This window comes from Macaca thibetana, chromosome 11 (assembly GCF_024542745.1).
Source record: "Macaca thibetana thibetana isolate TM-01 chromosome 11, ASM2454274v1, whole genome shotgun sequence".
NCBI lineage: Eukaryota > Metazoa > Chordata > Mammalia > Primates > Cercopithecidae > Macaca > Macaca thibetana.
The window spans coordinates 37081095-37103328 of NC_065588.1; the positions used below are offsets into that span (position 1 = coordinate 37081095).

Below are 22234 nucleotides of genomic sequence, written 5' to 3' on the forward strand. Positions count from 1 at the left end.
ATAAAATATAAAGCTGGAAAGCCCTGACTCCTGCCTGATTGAAACCATCTCAAGGTTCATTTCCTGACATTTCAAATGAGAATTGTGAGCAATTGAATTTAAAGACAATCTCTTCCCTTGTGGTTTTAAAGTGTATCTCAGTAGAATGTTTATGTCACTTAGTATTTTTTTCTCTTACTTGGTTAAAGAGCTCCCCACGTTCAATCTTAATATCCAGTGAGTTTTTCTATAGTGTAGGTAAGCTAGAAGAATACAAGAAGTCTTTCTTATCAAGTGCATTTTGGAACTTTGGGCTCCTGCCCAGGAATCCACAAAAGACTTAGTTTGCTCACCCAGCTGGTAAAATATTCACTTAATTAATTTAATGAAAATAAGTAAAATAGGCTACCAGGAATAATGAATACAAAACCTTTAGCAGCTGAATTAGAGATTAATGCAGATGACTGATTTCACAGTCATCACAAAAGATGAACAATCCTGTAGAGTCTACTCAAATGTTTTTAAAGGTTAAATTATTATGGTGAGCTGAAACTGGTATTTAGAAAGTGTATTGTTTTCTTATTTTGGAGAAGACATCCGCTTTGGTCTGGATCTCTTTGAAACAGAGCCTCAAACAAAGATGTGGAGAAAAGTTGTCTATTATTGTTGTTGACTGATTGTTTTCAATATGATCCTAGGAAGCAGGTATGAGGAAAAGGCAGAGTGAACAGGAAAGCGGGGAGCTCAGATACAAAGGTGCTATTTGTTTTGTTGGCAACCACTGTGGGCAACTGGTACTCCATCCCTTGAGACTTTTGAGGACTTGTATAAATGTGTCTCTGAAGCTGCCCTGCCTGGGATGAAAAGGGAAGCATTCATCCACTCCTGAATGTTCAGAAGTGTGCTCATTCAACATGTAAACCTCACTTTTGCCAAGTGAATTTGAGCCATCCTGTTGCATTTTATAATGGTTCCTTACATGTTTATGTAAATAAAAAGTGCAGGATTATATTATTATTAGACATTTTAATCTAGGCATTTTAGTTAATTGTGAAATTACAATCTCATTATTTTATAGACTGGGCATTTAAAATATGTAAAATATCAGGATAGTTACAAATAATCCTTTTCTTTGTATTCTTATATTAGATATAACATATTTTATTCATACCTTAGATGTAATCATAAATTTTGAATGCAAAAAACAGCCTTTATTTAAAGAATGAAAATTACAATCCATAACTTTTCTTAAACTTTTAAGAGAAAAGGAATCCTGTAATTATCTGACAAAAGTAATCATTTCTAATCAAAAAATTGATAACGTTTTTAAAAAATTATTTTACAGGTAAATAATTTATACAGTTTATCCAATTATTAGATGTATTTCTTTTATATCTAGCTTCTATATGAGTTCAAAGGAAATAACATTAGAGACTTACTTCTGAAAGGAGCTATAAGAAAGTATTACTTTAGCATGTTCTAGGTCAGATAATAACGATTTTTATCCAGCAAAATTATATTCCTCTACAACTGCTTTAAGAATAGCTCAGAACAAGTTTGAAATCATGCAAACAGAAGTAAAACAGGAAATACATGATAAAAATGATAGTGACAAATACTTCCAAATGGAGACCACTTTTATATTTTGAAAATAAATCTGCTCTCAAAGTTTTTGGGTTTTTAAATTTTTATTGTTTTATTCTTTTTTAGTCAATGTAAAACTATTTAGGGCAACGAGGTGAGACTTTGATTTGCTTTTGGCATATTTAATCACTTCTGCCATGTGTGCCCTACTATATTCTAAAACTGATAGAAGGGTAGATATCATTAAGAAAGATTTGAAAATATGATGATCAGTCAACACCAATGATAACAGAACTAGTTGAAGAGAACTTTTCACAACTGAAGACTCATGGCAAAGTATAACTCATCCTGTACGTTTGCAGATTCGGTACTGGGCTGCCCATGACAAAGAAGAAGCTGCAAACAGAGTTCAAGTCACCAGCCAAGAGTACTCGGCCAGGCTGGAGAACCTTCTGCCAGACACCCAGTATTTTATAGAAGTTGGGGCCTGCAATAGTGCAGGGTGTGGACCTCCAAGTGACACGATTGAGACTTTCACCAAGAAAGCACGTGAGTCTCACGTTTTGTTTTTAGACTTGTCAAAAACTACCACTTGATTCAATCATGATGGAATACATTTGAAGGAAATTTCCTACCCAGATACCTGAGCACATTTTTCAATGGTATCCTTTATAGCCACACAAGATTTCCCTTAAAACGTGAGTTGTTGTAGATGATGAAAAAAATGTGAAAAATACCCTCATACATTAAATATTCCATTATAGAAATAAAGTGAGAGAACTGCCCTTTTGTAAAGGCTGTCCTCTCAAATTTTATGCCATGAACTTGTCTTCACCCTGTATTTATTAATTTAAACATTGTTTTCATAGGAGTACATCAACAGCATGTGAAAATTAAAATTCTGCTTATTTTTACATGCTTTAATTTATAAACCTCTGTCATCGCACAGTGCAATGCAAGTTAAATGTGTAGCATTATGCTTACTCTCTTATTACTGTATGTTCTAGTACTGTATGTTTTAGGTGGTCCATAATACAAGACCACCTATCCCTGCTCGCTTTCTGGTCATTCTAATCTCTGTATTCATTTTGATATCTCTGTTCTTGAACCCAAGTGGAATAAATAAAAAGAAGAATTTGTATGTAGGACTCTAGGGAATGTCTCAAGAATCTGAAGATGTGATTACCACTAGAGTTTGCAAATTTATGAAATTTACTTTGGGACAGAGACTTTCCCAGTGAGATGACAGAATGTAGTGACAAGAACTAGAAGTTGGTGCAAGACATGTGTTTGAGATCTGTCTCTGCCACTTGCTAAATGTATGACAATAGATAAATTACCTATTTAAACTTCAGTTTTCTAATTTGTAAAAGGAGCATTCATTTTTTGTTATTTTTCCATTTGTTAGTGTATTTATTCATTCATCAAAAATATGCTGTGTGCTCAGTACTATTCTTGATGGCAAGGATACAAAAGGGATCAAACCAGTCCAAGATGCTCTTCTTACATGGTTTACAAGCTAATGAAAGGAGACAGAAACTTCAAACAAACAAACATTCTGACAAATAAATAAGTGGGATTATGGCAGATGACAGGGCAATAAAATGAATAAATAGACAAAATTAAAGTGACTTAGATGAAAGTGAAATTCTGATTGGGTGACCAGGAAAGGTATCTTTGAGAAGATGCCAGTTAAGCTAGGGTTTGAGTGATAAATGATAAGAAGAACCCACTATGTGAAGAGCTGTAGGCAGAGCCTTAAGGTTCTTTGCACGTTAAGTAGTACAAAACCTTAAGGTGGAGAGCGCTTGAAATATTTTAGGTGTGGAAAGGCTGCTGGGGCCAGGGCATAGGTTCTGAGTAAGGAGGGGGAAGAGTTCTGGGGCCCAATTATGGAGAACCTTGTAAGTAATTGGGATGAGTTTGAGTTCTTTCTAAACATGATAAGAAGCCATTGAAAGATTTTAAAACAGAGTGATATCTAATTTATGATGTTGTTTTATAAAAAATCATTCTGGCTTCTAGACAGAAAGTGGATTGTGATGGATTAACAGTGAAAGCAGAAAAGCCAATTAGGAGAGTATTTCAGCAGTCAAGGAGAGAATTGATAGTGGCTAGCACTAAGTGAAAATGGAGATAGAAGTGGAAAGTTTTCTGTAGGCAGAGTTGACAACTTGCTGCCAATTTGGATGTTGGCAATGAGTGAGATGAGAGACTAAATACCGAATTTCTGCTTGAGAAACTAGGGGGTTTGGTTGTACCATTTGCTGATGATGGCGAAGACTCATTGGAGAAAGATTTGAGTATACGTGACATTATATTACATTTGAAAAATGTATTACATTTGATTATACTACATTTGAGAAATCTTTTAGAGACTCAAGTAGAAATAGGCTGATATCTGCCTAGACAGAGAGACTTCCGGCCACATGTGTCTAGAGGTTGAAAGAGAGATTAGGGCTAGAGACAGAACTGTGAATATTTAAAGCCATGGGCCTAAGTGTCAGTACTTGGGGAAGATTCAGAGAGGGTAGAAAAGGGTACATAGGTGAAGTCCGAAGTCATCCAACAGTTACAAGTTGACAGAGGGAGCCAGCTAAGCATGAATAATGGGAAGCAGCAGCCCATGAAGTAGAAGGAAAACCCAGTTGTTAAGATCTGAATTTAAGAAAAAAATGAGAGATTCAAGAAAGAAGATGGTCAATTCTGTGAAATGCTCCAAAAATATTAAATTTAGAAAAGAATAAACAAGTGACATTAGATTTAGCCAAGTGGAGGTGATGTATGATCCTGCAAATAGCAATTTGAAAAGACTAGTGGAGAAAGAAGCCCAAGCAGAGCACGATGAGAAGAGAATAAAAGTCATAGTACCTATTCACAGGGCCATGGGGTACATTAAATGGACTCATGGATGTAAAGTGCTTAGCATAGTGCCTGGCATACTGTGAACACTTGTTAAAATTAGATGGTGGTGGTGTCAGTACCATTATCATCAGCATTATAATACCTAATGCAATAGAGTATGCAGAATTGAGATTGGATATGGTGACCATTGATTGCATATTACTACTTTTCACAGCTCCTAGCCAGCCTCCAAGGATCATCAGTTCAATAAGGTCTGGTTCACGCTATATAATCACCTGGGATCATGTCGTTGCACTATCAAATGAATCTACAGTGACAGGATATAAGGTATTTACAAATAGTGATGATTACTGTTTGCAATTCTTGCTCTTTCCGTGAAACCCAAGATGGGTTTCTTTTCTTTTTTTGAGATGGAAGCCCGCTCTGTCACCCAGGCTGGAGTGCAGTGGTGCAATCTTGGCTCATTGCAGCCTCCGCTTCCTGGGTTCAAGTGATTCTCCTGCCTCAGCCCCCTAAGTAGCTGGGATTACAGGTGCCCACACCCACACCCAGCTAATTTTTGTATTTTTAGTAGAGACAGGTTTTTGCCATGTTGGACAGGCTGGTCTCGAACTCCGGACCCCAAATTATCCACCTACCTCAGCTTCCCAAAGTGCTGGGATTACAGGCATGAGCCACCATGGCCGGCCCCATTCAGCTTTCTTATTCTATTCAATAGTTCTAGAGCAGTATCAGATGACATGGTGCCATGGTACATTTTGAAATGGAAAAGATTATCTTCAGTGAATTTCAGCAAAATGTTATGTCAAAAGTGTAAGATAAATAGAATGATTTAAAGATAGAATACAATAATCAGAGCTTAAGGAGGAGAGAGAATGCAACGATTTTTGTTTGGCAATGATTATGATAGGGTTGCCCAGCACCCAGCAAACTCCTTGATAAACTGAGTTACTGTTTATAAATGAAAAAAAGGAGAAAAGCTTATTTTAAATATATTCTTTGTATCACACACTTTCACATTTTTCACTGGATACCAAATTTTGTGGAAAATGGTAGAAATAAAAATTGAGAAGCAATTTTCAGACCATTTAAATATATTTAAAAAGTTCTCATTTGGGGCTTTTTTGTTAAAAAGGCATATTTCTGTATTTTTATTTTGGGTCATCTCAAAAAATAAAATTTAGATGCTTAAGTCACATCTCCTTGGATAATCCTAAAAACTTGCAAAAATCAACTATTGTGAATTGAAACTAACATGATTTTTTTCATCTAGTTTTAAATTTATTAATTATTCCCTCTTGTTTTAAATTTATTACTTTTTGTTAATCAAAGTGTAAGCATTTTTATTCTGGTTTTAGTGTTAGAGCACTGGCTCATTATTATGACTTTACTGCATATTTACATTTCTGTATTTTATAAGGTACTCTACAGACCTGATGGTCAGCACGATGGCAAACTGTATTCAACTCACAAACACTCCATAGAAGTCCCAATCCCCAGAGATGGAGAATACGTTGTGGAGGTTCGCGCGCACAGTGATGGAGGAGATGGAGTGGTGTCTCAAGTCAAAATTTCAGGTAAGTGAGTCATTTAAGACACATTTCAACTAAGTATTTGTGAGTTTCTAGACCCTATGGATTCCCAAGGGTAGGGATAAGCTGATACTCACACCAGTGTCCATATTTTCCTAAGTAGATTTGACATATCAAGGATTCCCTGAAACTTGGTATTTCTCCTCTTAAGTAAATCTGTGACATACCACATACTTGTTGATTATTGTCTCGATGTCAAAGTACAGCTGAAATCTTTCAGACATAAGACGAACAAGTTTTTGGGATCCAATTTACAGTTTGGGATGTATTAGTTTATTTGATTGTGGTAATCATTATACAATGTATACATTTATCAAATCTTCATGTTGTTCACCTTGAATATATTTAATCTTTGTCAATGAAATATTTTCAAATAAAAAGCACAATTAAAATGACATAATTTATTGAATACTATATAGTACTAGGCTATTATTTAATAATAACCAAACTTCTCTTATATCAAAAGGAAATACACTAGGCTATTTTTAATACTCTTCTAACTTTCTTTCACTTGGTCTATACATATTGATATAGTAGTATAAGAGAAAAACACTAAATTATTGCCGCTTTGCCTTTTCTCTTTCTCTATCTTATCTATTCTTTTTCTACAAACGCTATTTCTCACAACTTTGTTTGATTTGGAAATACATATATTTGAGGCAGTAATTTATTTATTTGTAGCACTCTGTTATTTAATTTTTGATATATTCTTCTCAACCTATGTGCATGATATAGTTTAATTATACTGAATTTCAATAGATGTTAATTTGAGAAATGTATGAGAGGCTTTGACATACCAGAAGGTCCTAGATCAAAGATGATAATAAATAATTTGTAAGAAAATTTAGTTAATTTGCACAACAAACCCCATGACACAAGTTTACCTATATAATAAATCTGCACATATACTCCTGAACTTAAAATAAAAGTTAAATTTTAAGAAAACTAAAACAAAAATAAAAGAAAATTGAAAATTTGGTGATTTTGATCTAAATAAATGAATATGCTATATATTAAACCAACAAAAAAAATCCTTTAACACAATGCCAGAGTCTTTAATGGTATTTAATAAATGCTGGCTTCAATTGTATGCCATGTTTTTGTGAAATTTGCCACAATTCATATATACATCCTTTACAAATCAAAATAGAACTTTGATTTTTTTAGTGTAATCATAATTTTGTCTTTTAAGAAAATATAGAAATTACAGACATGTGAAAGGAAAAGAAAATAATCATGTTCCAAATACCCTAAAATAGCTACTGCTAATGCTTAGTTGAATTTACTTATAGTCACTCTGTATACATATATAGTTTCATGTTTCAGTTTCCATTTATTTTGTAAATTGTATTTAAAATTATAAATGATATTCTTTCAAACAAATATGCAAACTCATTAAAGTTTTTTTCTATTATAAATAATACTTTTACAGTCCATTTTCATAAATTAATCTTTCTTCAGGTTAAATTTAAATATAAGACAGTGTTTTAGGTTGCCAAATTTCTTTAAAAACATTTTCTAATTTCTATTCCCATTATCATTGTATATAAGTGCTTTTCTCACTGCACCACTCTAATATTATTGTCTTTCTTTTTAGTCATTGCTAATTTGACAGGAGAAAAAAGAATTTTCTTATTTTTGAAACATTTTCTATATTCCAAACTTTGTTGACACCTTCAATAGTTTTACACTTAGTAGGCTGTTTCACAAAAGGAAATCAGAGGGAAATATTGCCATTATTTCAAGGAAGGTAAAGCATAAAGTAACTAAATAAATTATTCTTGAACCCTGGGCCTTCTTTCTCTTATGTAGAAGCCATCCACAGCGAGGCTTTTGCTCTCTGTATTCACCCTTGGTTCATCATTCCTCATGGAAAGGAGAACCTAGCTTCTGGGATTTAGACTAGAGGTTTTCAGCAAGAGATGCTGTAGCAGTGATGGTAACATCAGTTTATCTATCACTAACGGCACCAGTAAATGTTAAACAGTTGAATCACTAGGGATAGGGGAAAGCCCTGTTTATAATGTTTGCCTGTTTCTGTGGTATAAATATTCTCACTATGTGTGATTTCAAGCTTCCTAAGTGATGTCACTCAATGTGAAGAGCTACCCAGTAGCACATCATTATATGTAATTGCCACCATACAGATACAATAAGAACCTCAAAAACATTGACATTGTAATATACTAAAATATTAAGAAGTGATGAGTTTTGAGTATTTATTACATTTCTTTTAAGCTTTTAAAGTTAACTAAGTTTACATAAATCCTATTTTTAACAATTACGTTTTTAATGCATTGCTCATACATTTCCTAAAAATTTCACAATCAGATTTCAGGGGTTGTATGGGTTGATTTCAGCATACCACAGCTGTAATTTGATATTTCAGTATAAATAGCTCATGTATAGAAGAAATAGAGTTTTTTCTTTTTTAAATCCCAAACTTAACTCCATATATTTTTCATATTTTTCTGTTTTGCCAACTAATGGACATTTTTATTGATTTCAGAATTTCTATTATTTGTCTCTTATTTTAACCATAACTGTACAAATAAACTGTAGAATTAACATTATGAAATGTCAGATGCTTGGTGAATAACACCATTCTAGAATATTCTTTTTAAGTTTTAATGAGGAAAATGTGCAAATACAAACAGAAATTACAGGTTTTCTTCTAAATTTAAAGACTCTTAGTACTTTCCTTTCTTTTGGTTTTCATGCCCCAAATACGTAGCCAGGATTATAACACACTACTAGATTTCAATGTTTATAAGTATTATGCTGTTTGTTCATTCATTCATTCATTCAACAAATAGACATTAAATGCCTACAATACAGGAGTCACAGTTCACATCTTTAAAATGTGTTAGGATTTACATATTCCCACATCTCTCCCTGACCCTGCTGCAATTCTAATGATCCTCTTGCCTCCCAGTGTTGGCCTCCTAAGGCCTATTATCTATGCAACAGAGGGGGCCTTTTAAAACACAAATGAAATTATGTAACTCTCCTCTTAGAAAGGTGACTCATACGTAACATCTGCATTTCTTACTGTGGTTTATAGTGGTCTATATAATTCACTCTCTCTCTCATCTAAATTAAGTGCTTTATCCTTTTCTCTATTGACATTTCTCTTCTTGAACACACCAGTGTTATCCCTGCCTTGAGGCACCTGTACTTGTTCTTCCTTCTGACTGGAATTCTCTGCATCTTGGCATGTTAGGTTCATTCTCATCATTCTTGTTTCTGTTCAGATGTCACCTTCTCAGAAAAGCTCTCTATATGGCCAGCAATTAAGGTAGCAGCCTACTCTGAGTAAATCTTCCTTATATCATAGCACTGTTTACTTTTCATCCTAATATTAGTAACCATGTAAAAATATCTTACTTATTTGTATTTGTTTATAACCTCTATCCATCCTTACTTGAAGCTAAGCTCCATGGGAGCAAGCTCTTGTTTGCCTCAGTTGGCCTTTGAATCTCCAGCACTTAGGGGACTATCTGGCATGTAGCAGGGCTTTAACAAATAACTGTCGAATTAATTCATGATTTATGTATAGAGAAAAGCTCACAAACAAGAATAACTTGGGCAACTTAAAACTATAGTTTTCATCTCTAGAAATCTGATATAGTTCCCCATTAGGTGCATGATTTATATTATGTCATGTGCTGATCCAAAAATTTGATTCTTAAAAAAATTGAGACTTCCTTTTAGACATATTTTGGAAATACTTTATATTTGATTATCTGTAACTACACCTCTCTCTGACATAAATGCTGTTATCCATTGCTTTAATAACTTATTCCTCATTGAATATTTGTAGTGCATGTCAAGGCAAACGTAACATCGCGAATGTTTCATCACACACATATTATCTCTAATAAGGTCTATATTATCCTTTAAAAACCATTTAAATAAATTATTATGTGCAAATTAAGAAACTATACATATAGCTCTAATTTTCAATATTAATTTCAATAAGCTAATTTGGATTACTACATATTTTCTATAAATTTTAGAATATCATTTGACAAGGATCCTTGGTCATAAATAAATATCTGCAGAGAAGCACATATTTAATTATCTGTAGTGAACATGCATATTTTCAGTCTTTATTTTTCTTTTTAGTTTTAAATAATAGCTGAATTGAGAAAGACTTTTCAGAACATTTTAGAGTCTGAATATTTTTCTACAGAAAGAAGTAGTCATTTGAAATTTTTAAGGTAGGAATAACATGATCAGATTTTTTCACTTAAAAAATTATATTGGTAATTGTGGAAAATATATATAGTAGGGGACTAAGATGTAAGGAGATGAAGTACAAGGTTACTGCCATAGAATGATTTAAAGATAATGATGTCCTGGGACAGGCACAGTGGCTCACACCTGTAATTCCAGCACCTTGGGAGGCTGAGGCAGGTGGATCACGAGGTCAGGAGATCGAGACCATCCTTGCTAACACAGTGAAAGACCATCTCGACTAAAAATACGAAAAAAAATAATAATTAGCTGGGTGTGGTGGCAGGTGCCTGTAGTCCCAGCTACTCGAGAGGCTGAGGCAGGAGAATGGTGTGAACCCGGGAGCACAGACTGTGCCACTGCACTCCAGCCTGAGGACAGAACGAGACTTCCATCTCAAAAAAAAAAAAAAAAAAAGAAAAAGAAAAAAGATAATGATGTCCTGGACTGGAAAGAAGACAGTGGTGGATGTCTAGGATAGATGCTAAAAGAGCAAGGCAGTTTTTCCATTTGATTTAAAGTTACTATATATTCATTTTGTATATTTTGTCTTCTAATAAATCTGTAATTTATCCTGATATTACCACCAATGATGTAATCTGGATATTTAACCTACTATTTTTGTTAACTCCAAGCTATTAAGTTAAGCTATATAACCAAACCCACTGACTTAAACACTGTGATGGAAAACACATTTTGTTGTTTTGCTTTGTTCTCTTCTGCCCAGTAGAAGAGGAAGGTCTAGAAAACTAGTTTTTGGGTAGAACTTTTACACGTTTAACTCCATCATTACTCCTGTGCTCCCTTCTCCACTTCCTAAATCTTGTGGTATAAGAGGGACAAGAGGATAGTGGGATGTTTAGATTCATTTCATACATTATTAAATTTAGTCTGTGAGTAAGACACAATCAGATATCATTCAGGAAATGCTGTCTCTTCAACCATCTTGAAATAAACAAATATTTTATTTTCCTTTACACTATTTTTCATGGGATCCATTTGAGCATTCAAGTATATAAATCCAGCCTATATATTTTTAGGTTGACAAATAGCTTACATTTAAATTACCTCTAAAATATGTATTCCGTTCATTACCATTGAATCATGACTAATCACTCAAAGCCTTGCCTAACCGTAGAAATGTACTTAGCACTCCCAGTTTTGTAACAAACATGAAGTTGGAAGATACATTATTTGGACAAAGTAATATTTTGTGAGTCTCTAAATTCAACTTTGGGAGGCAACTCATAGCCTTGATGATTATTAACATAACTCCTGCAGTGACTAGGTTTGATCCCAGCACAGGGAGTTTCCAGAGTCTTAATTGTCCTTCAGAAGCTTTGAGTACAACTTCTAGAAGCACATTTTAACTCTATGCCAGGCCATAAATAGCACCTCTGTATCGAAACTAACCTGAGTTTTTTTGAAATTTTCCCCAAGGTTTCCATTAGCTGCTACCAAGTTCTCACAACTTCAGCATTTTATTTTGCTCATTTACTTAGACTCAGAAATAATTTTGCTGAAACATTCCTCAATGGAACACATGTAAGAATGGAAAGGAAAATTTAAAGTAATCCTCCAAGATTTACTTTCTACCACAATAATTTTCATTAATGAAATAAAGTCGTAGTCTCCAGAGCTATATTTTAGTATGATGTGCAAATGAATTTTTCCTATGATAAAATAAACTATTCAAACATTACAGATTTTCAAAAACACCTTTGTTCCCTAGTAAATTAATTCATTCAATAAGTTTCTAAACACCAACCATATGTCAGGCATTCTGCTGGGCTATTTGGTTATAATAATTGCAAACCCTCCTGAAGTTCCCATTCTAACGGGTTATCAGAAGAATAAAGAACCAACAAACAAATAGTAAAACAATTAGAATTAATAAAAACACAAGGAAAAATGAGTGGCTAATATAAAAAGAGGTAGTTTTGGGTAGGATGATTAGGTCAAGCCTCACTAGGAAGGTGATGTAGGCTGAAATCTAAAGGACAGGAACTAGCCATATGACAAAAGTGTGGGTAAAGGAAGAGCTTGTCATGTCAAGGACCTGAAAGGAGGCTGGTGTAACTAGTGTGTAGTGAGGATACAGAGTCATGTGGGATAAGGTTGGAGAGGTAAGAGGGGTAAAGTTATGAACAGCCTGACCTTGATTACATCTAAAAGGCAATACTCAGATGTTTGTAATTTCTTGTAAGTTCAATGGAAAAATGTTGATGCGCTTTCAGGAGATAAATGATGTGATCTAATTTAAGATCACTTTTTTCTTTTGTGCAGAAAATAGATTGGAGTGAGACAAAAGGGGAGGGAGTTGATAGAGCTGGTGAGAAGAAAGTAAGTCTGAGACACAATCAGAACAAGGCACTCTCTTTCAGAAATAATTAATTTATAGGCTACTGCAGGGTTTTTTTATGACTCTAAGAAGCAAAGCAAATCATGACAAGATCTTTTCCAGGATAAATGATTAAAGAGTGTATGTGAAGACCCCGGCTCCTGCTTTTCTATGACTTCCCAATTCTTCCCCTTCTGCCTTTTGGTGGCAGGAGAGTCTGGAGGGAATGTAGTGTCCACATTTTTACCCCAGGGAGACACAGGAGGGCATTGAGAGCAAGAAGAATGATGCTGAGATTCTGAGAGAAAATGCTTCATACCTTCTCAAAAACTAAAGAGTTTTATATGATAACCATCAAAACTAACTTAGAGAACCAAGCCAAATGTGGATATTTTAGGAAATATGAAATGAAAGAAGGAAAATAAATTAGCTATTAGCTTCTAAATCAATTTCATGGTATAGAAATTGATATTTTTAGTAGCACCATTAAAATTATAGAACAAAAGCTCCAGATACTGAAGTGATATGATGAAGATATTTAAAAGCAAGATTTACTCAAGATTCAGAAAATAGTGATTAATATAACCTAATTATCAAGGCCCACAGACAATAGTGTAGCCATTATATTTAGTTACTTCCCATATTTCATTTTCAGTATTGTGACAAACTCATAATGGATATCTTTGTGTATAGACCTTTTTTCTGGATTCCCAATTATCTTCTTAGAATGATTGCTAGAAGTGCAATTACTGGATTAAAGGGCATTACTTTTTAAATGCTTAGCATATACTTGCCAAACTGTCATCTAAACAGCAATGCCTGCGTTTTATCATTAAACAATTTTTTTGTAGCATTTTGTCCTTTTAAAAATCTTTGTTAAGCAAAAATACTATTTCACTATTTTTTATTACTATTAATGTAAATATACAGATATATTTGATAGCTGTTTATAGTTCCATTTCTATAAAATTCTGTTCATGCCCTTTCTATGTTTCATATTAAGAACTTTCTTTAAAATGTTATAATCAATGAATAAAGGAAGATTATAAAACATTTCCTGCCATATTTGTGTAAATATTTTTCCAGGTTTATTTTTAAATGTTATTGTGATAGATTGGGATGGTTTATTTTTATGCAAAATGAATTCTGATTATAAAAGTCCCCAAATATATAATGAACATAAACAAAAAGTCACAAAATAATACATATAAGGTCATGTATTATATAACAAAATTTCCATCAATGATGTACCACATATAAGATGTTTGTCCCATAAGATTATAATTCCACATTTTTGCTGTACCTTTTCAATATGTATGTATGTATATATATACAAATACTTGCCATTGTATTACAATTGGCTACAGTATTCAGTACAGTAATATGCTTATGCCGTGGAGGTCTGTAGCCTGATAGCAATAGATTATAAATACACTATGCCTTCTAGGTATAGTCGTATGTTCACACAATGAGGAAGTTGCCTAATGACACATTTCTATGAAGACATTCCTGTCATTAAGCTACGCGTAACTATAAGCCTATTTATATGAAGTTTAAAAATAGAAAATACATTGATATTTAAAGAGGTTTGTGTGTTTAATATAAATACACACACACACACATTTATATATAACATGTGAAATTTCCCCAAAAATAGAATGATTGATGCAAAATTCAGTACAGTGTTGCCTCTGAGGAGTGATTGGGGAATTATCAGGAAGAGGCTTCTGGGGTAATGCCTGTGTTCTATTTCTTTGCCTGGCCAGTGAGTACACAGGCATTGATGGTATTGTTTTTAAATTATGTTTTTAGGCCAGGCATGGTGGCTCATACCTGTAATCCCAGCACTTTGGGAGGCCAAGGTGGGTGGATCACTTGAGGTCAGAAGTTTGAGACAAGCCGGACCAAAGTGGTAAAACCCCATCTCTACTAAAAATATGAAAATTAGCCGGGCATAGTGGCACACACCTATAATCCCAGCTACTCAGGATGCTGATGCAGGAGAATCGCTTGAACCCAGGAGGCTGAGGTTGCAGTGAGCCAAGAATGTGCCACCACACACCAGCCTGGGCGACAGAGCGAGATTCCGTCTCAAAAATAAATAAATAAAGTTTTAAAAATTACTGATTTACATAATTTATTTTTAAGTGGCAAAGTCAAAAGAATCTTGAAGTAGTTGAGTAAAGAATAGTTAGTTTGGCATTTTGGAGGTCTATGTATTAGTTTTCTAGGGCTGCCATGACAGTACCACAGACTGGGTGGCTTTGTTCATTTTCTCACAATTTTGGAGGCCAGATCAAGGTGTTGGCAGGGTTGGTGTCTTCTAAGGCCCCTCCCCTTGGCTTGTAGATGGCCCTGTCTTCCCATGGCCTTCCCTCAGTGTGTGTGTGTGTGTGTGTGTGCGCTTCCCATGGCCTTCCCTCAGTGTGTGTGTGTGTGTGTGTGTGTGTGTACGCATTTGTGTTGTACTTTCTTCTTCTAAGAACTCCATTTATATTGCATTAGACCCACTCTAATGACTTTATTTTACCTTAATTATCTATTGAAAGACCCTATCCCAAATGCAGTCACTTTCTGAGGTACTAGGGCATTAGAACTTCGATATATGAATTTGGGAGGGACAAAATTCTGCCCAAACAGAGGTCAATGGTAGTTTCAAGAGAGCAACTTTCACAAAAATACTGTGGGTGAAAGTCTTATTTCTGTAAGCAAACCTCATAGAACTTACATTTTAAAGCAAGAAGGCAAAATGAATAATATATAGCAATACATAAAGTTTTGTCAGATAGCAATAATATCTGAGGGGAGAGAGCAACACTAAGAGTGCCAGGAAAGAGCTTATTCTGATAAGGAAATACTGGAAAAGAAATGGAATGAAGTGAGAGAAAAGTCGAAGAAGTTATCTGGAGGGAAGCAAATGTATTCCCACCAGAAGAGTACAAAAGCCCTGAACTTGCTGTATTTTTAGATGTTCAAGGAACAGCAAAGAGACTAGTACGGCTGGGGCCAAGCAAGCCATGGGGAAGACTTAGGTGAATCTGAATCATAGAGAGTTTTATAGGTCCTGATTAAAGACTTTAGATTTTATCCTAAAGGTGATAAGAAGCCATTGAACCATTTTAAAGTGGGAAGTGACATGATCAGATTTATATTTTACAATAGAGCATCTCAACCACTCTTTGGAAGGGAAGTAGAAATCTCATGAATGGTGGTGCAAATCTCTGTGAATCTCTGGAAACAGGGGGATCAGTTAGGTGATAGTCCAAGAGGTGAAGATAGCTTTGAAGTAGAAGTGGGAGGTAGTTATATTTAGGATTTATATGGAGGAAGACCCAACAGTATGTTCTGATAATTTTATGAGGTATGTGAAATGGATTTGGCAGAACTTTAAGAATTTAGACCGACCAGCACAATCATCTACTGAAACAACCAGCTGAATTATGTATTAAAACAGAATCATCTACTGAAAATATATGAAGAAAAGAAGGAGTAGTTCAAATTTTGACAAGCTGAGTTCAGTATGCCAGTTCAATATGCCTATGAGACATCCAAGTGGAGAGAGAGAAAAAGAGAATCATCTAGCAAAACTGAGAAAGCAGCTGAGCTCAGATGACATCAACTTGTCAGAGAACCAACTGGCATAATTATATAACTTTATTTGCAATGCATACCAGCCTGGATGGAGATGGAGGAAACAGAGATAGCAGATGTTTGTTGGTGTTGCCCAAAGTTGGCAAATTGTATGGTTAATATAGGTAGAGATCAAGGAAAACAAGGATTTATTACTTCTAGTTAAAGAATAATTAAAAATCGCTGAACAGAGAGTCAGTATCCATTAGAATATTTTCAGCTGTTAGTAACAAACTTTCAACTCAAAATTACTAATGAAAGCCCTTGTGGAATCAGTGTCTCAAAAATATAACTAAAGAACAGATTTTCCCCATTTCTCCACTTGAGAGGTCTCAGCTTCATTTTAAGGCTTGTCCTCTCTGTGGTTGCAAGAATCTGCAGAAGTGTTAGAAATCACACAGACCCTATAATGTCCAAGAAAGAAGAGGTTCTGTCTCTTTTGAAGCTCCATCTTCAAAGAAAGCCTAGCTTTTCACAGAAGCTCCTCAGAAAAACCTTCCCCATAATGTTCAGAACGGTGTCAAAAGTCTTTCCTTAAACTAGTTAAAGATCATTTCTATAATTGCTCAAAGTGATCAAGATTCACTGCTGGTCTGGGATTGAGAAAATCTTCCTTGAAGAGTGATAATATCTGAGCAAAATATGAAGAGTGTATTAGCAAAGAAGCAGAGAAAGATTTTTGCATGATGTTCAAAGTTAAATAATGAGGTAATTAAACACAGACGTAGGATATACACTTAGAGAAATGGGAGAAGAATTAGGTCAAAGAGCAGCTTCATAAAAATGCAGAGAAAGAGGAATGGAAATTTACAGAAAAGCTAGGATGTTAGCTTCAAAATGCAGGATTGTTTTGGATTCAAGAAAAGAAATTGCTGACAAGATGGATACCGAGATTAAAACAACAATTTATGATGATGGGCAAATTGCCAAGGATTATGTCAATAAATTGAATTGTAAGAACTGTGGTTCAAAGTCAGTAAACACAGGTTTATCCTTTAAAAATATATTATTTGGCTCTATCACTGTTAAATAATATTTAAATAGTCAAGTAGAGAGGGATATTTAAGGATTGGTTTACATCATTAATGACATAAAAAGTTGTAAATGTTTTTGTTTTGTTTTATATTTTAGATTAGTTATTCCACAATTTTGAAATCTATGAGGCAAATCGTTCACTTCAAAGAGCTGCATTTGGTGATATATTCTAAATTTAGAGTGTTATACTGGGAGAGTAGAATCTGGAAAGAAAATTGCTGAAGGAACTAAAATTGGAACCTAGCATGAGGAGGAACTCCCATATATAGTGAGTGCTTTGGAAAAGGAGGTCAGAAATTAAAGGAATTAATCATTTTTGGAGAATGTAATTATAGTGAAGAATTTTCAGAGAATGAACCAATAGTCCTAAGGGAAATACCTTTATTCAAAGATGGTTTTATTTTTCAGAATATTGGGTATTAGCAAAATTTTAGTTTTAATAAAAAGTAATGTGTTTCTCTCTCCTGTATGCGTAACACCAAGGTTTGAGAAACTTAGCTGTTTCAACCAATTTTATGATATATGCATGAATAAATTAGTCATGAGAATATAGATCTTTTTAAATTATTAGTAAGCCTAATTTTATATATTTTCTATGAATGTTGATTTACTAATGACATTAAAGTTACATTAAGATATCTCTTCTTTACACTCAAGTGGATTGAAAACATCCTGTTCCTAAGGATGAACTAAGATACACCTACCCCCACCCCAAATCGTAAGATATTACTTTACATTCTCTCCTGAAATAAGAGCAACACATAAGTTAATTAAAACAATCAGATTATCTTTAATAGATATATGCATCAACCATCAAAACAAAACTTCAAAATTAAATTTCCTTTGAAACATTATAGGCTATGTTGAAATTTGTAACCCTCTTAGGAAAATGTAAAGACAATTGTCTGTTCTGAGAATGGGAGTTGGGGTTTAAATTTTCCTCCTGAGGTTTGACACTTATTCACTATAACATAAATTTGAAAACCATTTAGAAAAGAAAGTGACTTTGTGATTGTTAAAAATAAAAGCCTTGAAATTTCTCATAAATATAACTGGAAGCCTTTAATACCATAATAAGGGGGAATATAAAACGCTTAAACTGGAAAGTGATATGTCAACATATTAAAATGGTCCATTCGATACTACATTAGGGACCAGCTTTAGTGATTTATGAAGGAACATTTAGGTCTCAAAGAAATTCCCATAGTTGGGTAAGGCTAGAAGCCAGGCCTCTTGGTAGATTATTCACAGCATGAGAGCAGTGCAAAGGACATTCCAGAAGCAGTTTTTATAGACACCTTCTGTAAAATGATCCAGACCAAAACAAAATAAATAACTTAGAACAATTTCAAGAGTATGAGATTCTCCAGCCAGTAGTCTTTCTTCTGTAACCTTCCGTTTCAGGGCTTACATACTTGACTCTCACTTCTTTTTCTTAAAAATGGTCTCAAAAGCAAATAACCAGCCTTAGGTCACCTGGCCAGGAGAATTAGGAAGAGTGAAGGGTATTGAAGTTTACAAAAAATGCAGGAAGAGTCCAGGGTGTTGCAGAGTACAGAGACTGACTCAAGACCCTTAGCCCATAGAGATGCCTTAGTATTCTGATGTGTCTGGAAGTCGTGAATCTTTAGGATATCAACATCCATGTAGATGGTCCATCCAATGCCCTAGCCTCTTAATTTATCTAACTTTTCTTTTCTGATGATCTTGCCCTGTGTCCTGCCTCAGTCACCCACTCATGATCACAACCTAAACAGGAATTCACAGACTTCAGTGTGAATTTGAATTTGAGGAGTTTCTGAAACTTGGATGGTAAAAAGTTACATTATAATTTTCATGAATTTCTAACTGAAATTTGGCATTTTAAAATATATGAATTTAGGTCACATATTACTCTGTCACCAATAACAATCACAGATATTCTCATATACTTCAGCTATTGAAGTATTACTTCAAATAATATATTTCTTAAATCTACTCCCAGATCCTGTTATTTAACGTGTTAATAAGCATACTATTTGAATGTGTTAGTAATGTACATTTGGTTTCTTGATACTTTTATAAATGCATTTCAATATAATAGGTTTTTTAAAAAACTCTATGAATTATATTTTATGCATGTAATAAGAGCATTATTCTCAGTATTTTCAGAAATCCACAGACCACTAAATGGGTCCATGACATAAAAAAGTTTGAGAACCCCTGTAAATCTTGAGAACCCCCGTAAATCTTGATATTAATTACTGCAAACATTTTTAATTTTGATTTTAAACACTGTATTCTCTGACCACTGACTCTTCTTTTTCTAATTTCCTGAAATCTCTTCCCAACTCCAGCAGTTCTACTTTCCCCCACCCAGACTACCATTGATCCTATTGCTTGTTCCTTTTATTATTTTGTTCTTCATTCATCCTCATGTCCTCAGCTCCCTCCTTGAATGTCAGCTCAGATTCCATGGTTCATATTGACAACAACTGCCCTATATACCTTGTCCCTTTCCCTTTTTGCTTCTCACATGGCCAAACCGAAACTCAGATTAAATATAACTGTACACATTTTATGTGTCCACATCCAGGCAGAAACCATATGCCCCTACCAAGATCTCCCCTTTGCATTCCCATCCCCCTTTAATTCCCATCCCCAACATTCACCCTCTCACCAGCACCACATACCTGGAGACTCGGAAATCTAATCTGTTCATGCCCTTCAGCCTTGTTTATGACAGTCCCGTACAGAAACTCAGGACTCTCTGATTAACACGGATCCAGGTGCCTGTTTTCTGTCACCTCTAGTCATACTTTACTCTTAAAACCTTCCCACTGTTTCCTCTAAAACTCACCATCAGTTATCAGTAGAATCTTCTGTAACTTCCATCTATTCACTGAATATTTCCTTCACCTTTTAACTTTATCTGAAATCTTGCTCTCCCTGATGACCTTGCTCCTTCTGCAGTCTATTCAAAAGTGGTGGCTCACTCTCTCATACCCCTTGAAGGCTGCACCTGGTGGAGGGTATATGACCTTCCTTCTTGTCACTTCTACAGTATTCTCTTTGTCTCCTGTCTAAAAATCTCTGCTTGGAATCTCATACCATCACCCTCTCCCACCCATTTCCCCTTCTTGTCCAAATTTTCTACCAACCACCAGGGTCACTCTTGCTCATTCCTTGAAGATTTTACTTTTCAGATAATTTTCATTATTTCCAAATGACATTGGAGAGAATGCCATTCTCTTTCATACTTCTTTCATACTTTCTAGTGATACAATGTAGGTGTAAATGATTTTTTGCATTACTCTGTCTTCTCAGTTTCTTTCTTGTATTGATGTTCTTCCCACAGTTCTACCCTAACCCTTTTCATTAATGTCTTCATAATCTCAAACATCCTATCCTCTGCCCACTTCCTGTCTTTCTTCTTACTTCTGTATTCAGACTCCCAAAATTATTTGACCTATCAGGAAGCAAAAGCCACTGATCTGACCACTGTCTGTGTCCCTTACTTTCCTTGTATCCCCACTCTTTCCATATCCAGCTTAAATCCTACATCCATATAATTATTCCCTTGCATAGACCACCCATTCCACCCAGAGGTTCTCTTTTGCTTCTGTCACTTCACTATACTCACTCGGCTAAAGTAATGGATTAAATTTAACTCACTACTTGCTCCAAGCCTACACTCTCACAGCTAAAGGTGGCCAGAGAAGAACGCCAACATGAACACTGGTTTCACCTTGAATTCATGACCACAAAACCTCAAGTGGGCCCAGAGTGCTGCTGGGCCATTCCACTAGTTTTTCCTAGCATATCCACTCTTTCTTTCACCTAGAAAAATATTTCACACCTTCTTTTCCTCTTTCCTTTAATTTCTAACACACCTTGACCATCTTCCCTCTTTAGTCAATGACCTTGCTTCCTATTTCTCTGAGAAATAAAAGCAATCTGAAGCAGTCAACACCTATACATATGCCCATGTTACCTGCCTTTCTTCCTAAGATTATGGCTGAATGCTCTGTGTTCCTAAGGACACCCCTCCACATGGAAGCCAGATTCTAACACATCTTATTAACTCAAGAATATTGCTTCAACTACCCTTTCCTTCCTCTTCTACATCATTATATTTCTCTTTTTCTATTTGATTTTTCTCATCACCATACAAGTATTCTGCAATATTGCCCACCTTTAAGTGGGAAATACAAATAAGACAAAACAAAACAGAGCAACAATTCAAAGAAAGAAAGAAGGAAAAAAGTGAAGGAAGGAAGGAGGGGAGGAAGGAGAGAAAGAGGTAGGGAGAGAGGAAGGGAGGGAAGGAGGGAAGGAGGAAGGGAGGGAAGGACGGAAGAAAGGAAAGGGAAGGCAGGCAAAAAAAAAAAAAAAGAAAGATATGAAGAAAAACAAAAAAAGAAAATCTCTGCCAGTAACTAACGCATGTTCTATTATCTTCTTCAGAGTAAAATTCAACAAATAATTTATCATCTTCACCACTTAATTCCTCTTCCAAAATTCTATCCTAAATTTTGTCCAATCAGATTGTCACCCCAACACCCTGTCAAAACGGCTCTTGTTGAGGTTGCTAATGACCTCCATGTTTCTAATTTAGGAGTAGTCCTCTCCTTAACTCAACCTCTTAGCAGCATTGATGCATATGGCCACTTTTTCTTGGCTTTCTGGGCACCAGTCTGTTTTGATTTTTCTTTTCCCCTTATGAGCTACTATTCTCAGTCTCCTTTTCTGGTTTCTGGTAATCATTCCAACCTTTGAACTTTAAAATCTCCCAGGACTCAGTACATCAATAGTTCTTTTCCTCTTAGCCCTTAGGTAATCTCATGCAGTCTCAAGGCTTTAAGTGCAAGGCATGTATTTGCTGAAAACAATCAAATGTCAGTCTTCTCTGATTTATTCAGCTGCCTGATTGCTATCTCCATTCAGACATCTAAATTGAACTCTTCCCCATCTCCCTTTGTTTGCTTTT

At 34.9% G+C, this 22234-nt stretch overlaps 1 protein-coding gene across 4 annotated transcripts in view; it reads left to right on the forward strand.

The window, feature by feature from the left end:
* The window catches only part of CNTN1 (contactin 1), a 392585-nt gene that overhangs the window by 334817 nt on the left and 35534 nt on the right, over window positions 1-22234 (forward strand). For all 4 annotated transcript variants that reach the window (XM_050748438.1, XM_050748441.1, XM_050748440.1 and 1 more), the window contains exons 21-23: window positions 1926-2112; window positions 4643-4755; window positions 5849-6005. In XM_050748438.1, coding sequence (XP_050604395.1) covers window positions 1926-2112; window positions 4643-4755; window positions 5849-6005 — 457 coding nt within the window. The remainder of the gene's footprint in view (window positions 1-1925; window positions 2113-4642; window positions 4756-5848; window positions 6006-22234) is intronic.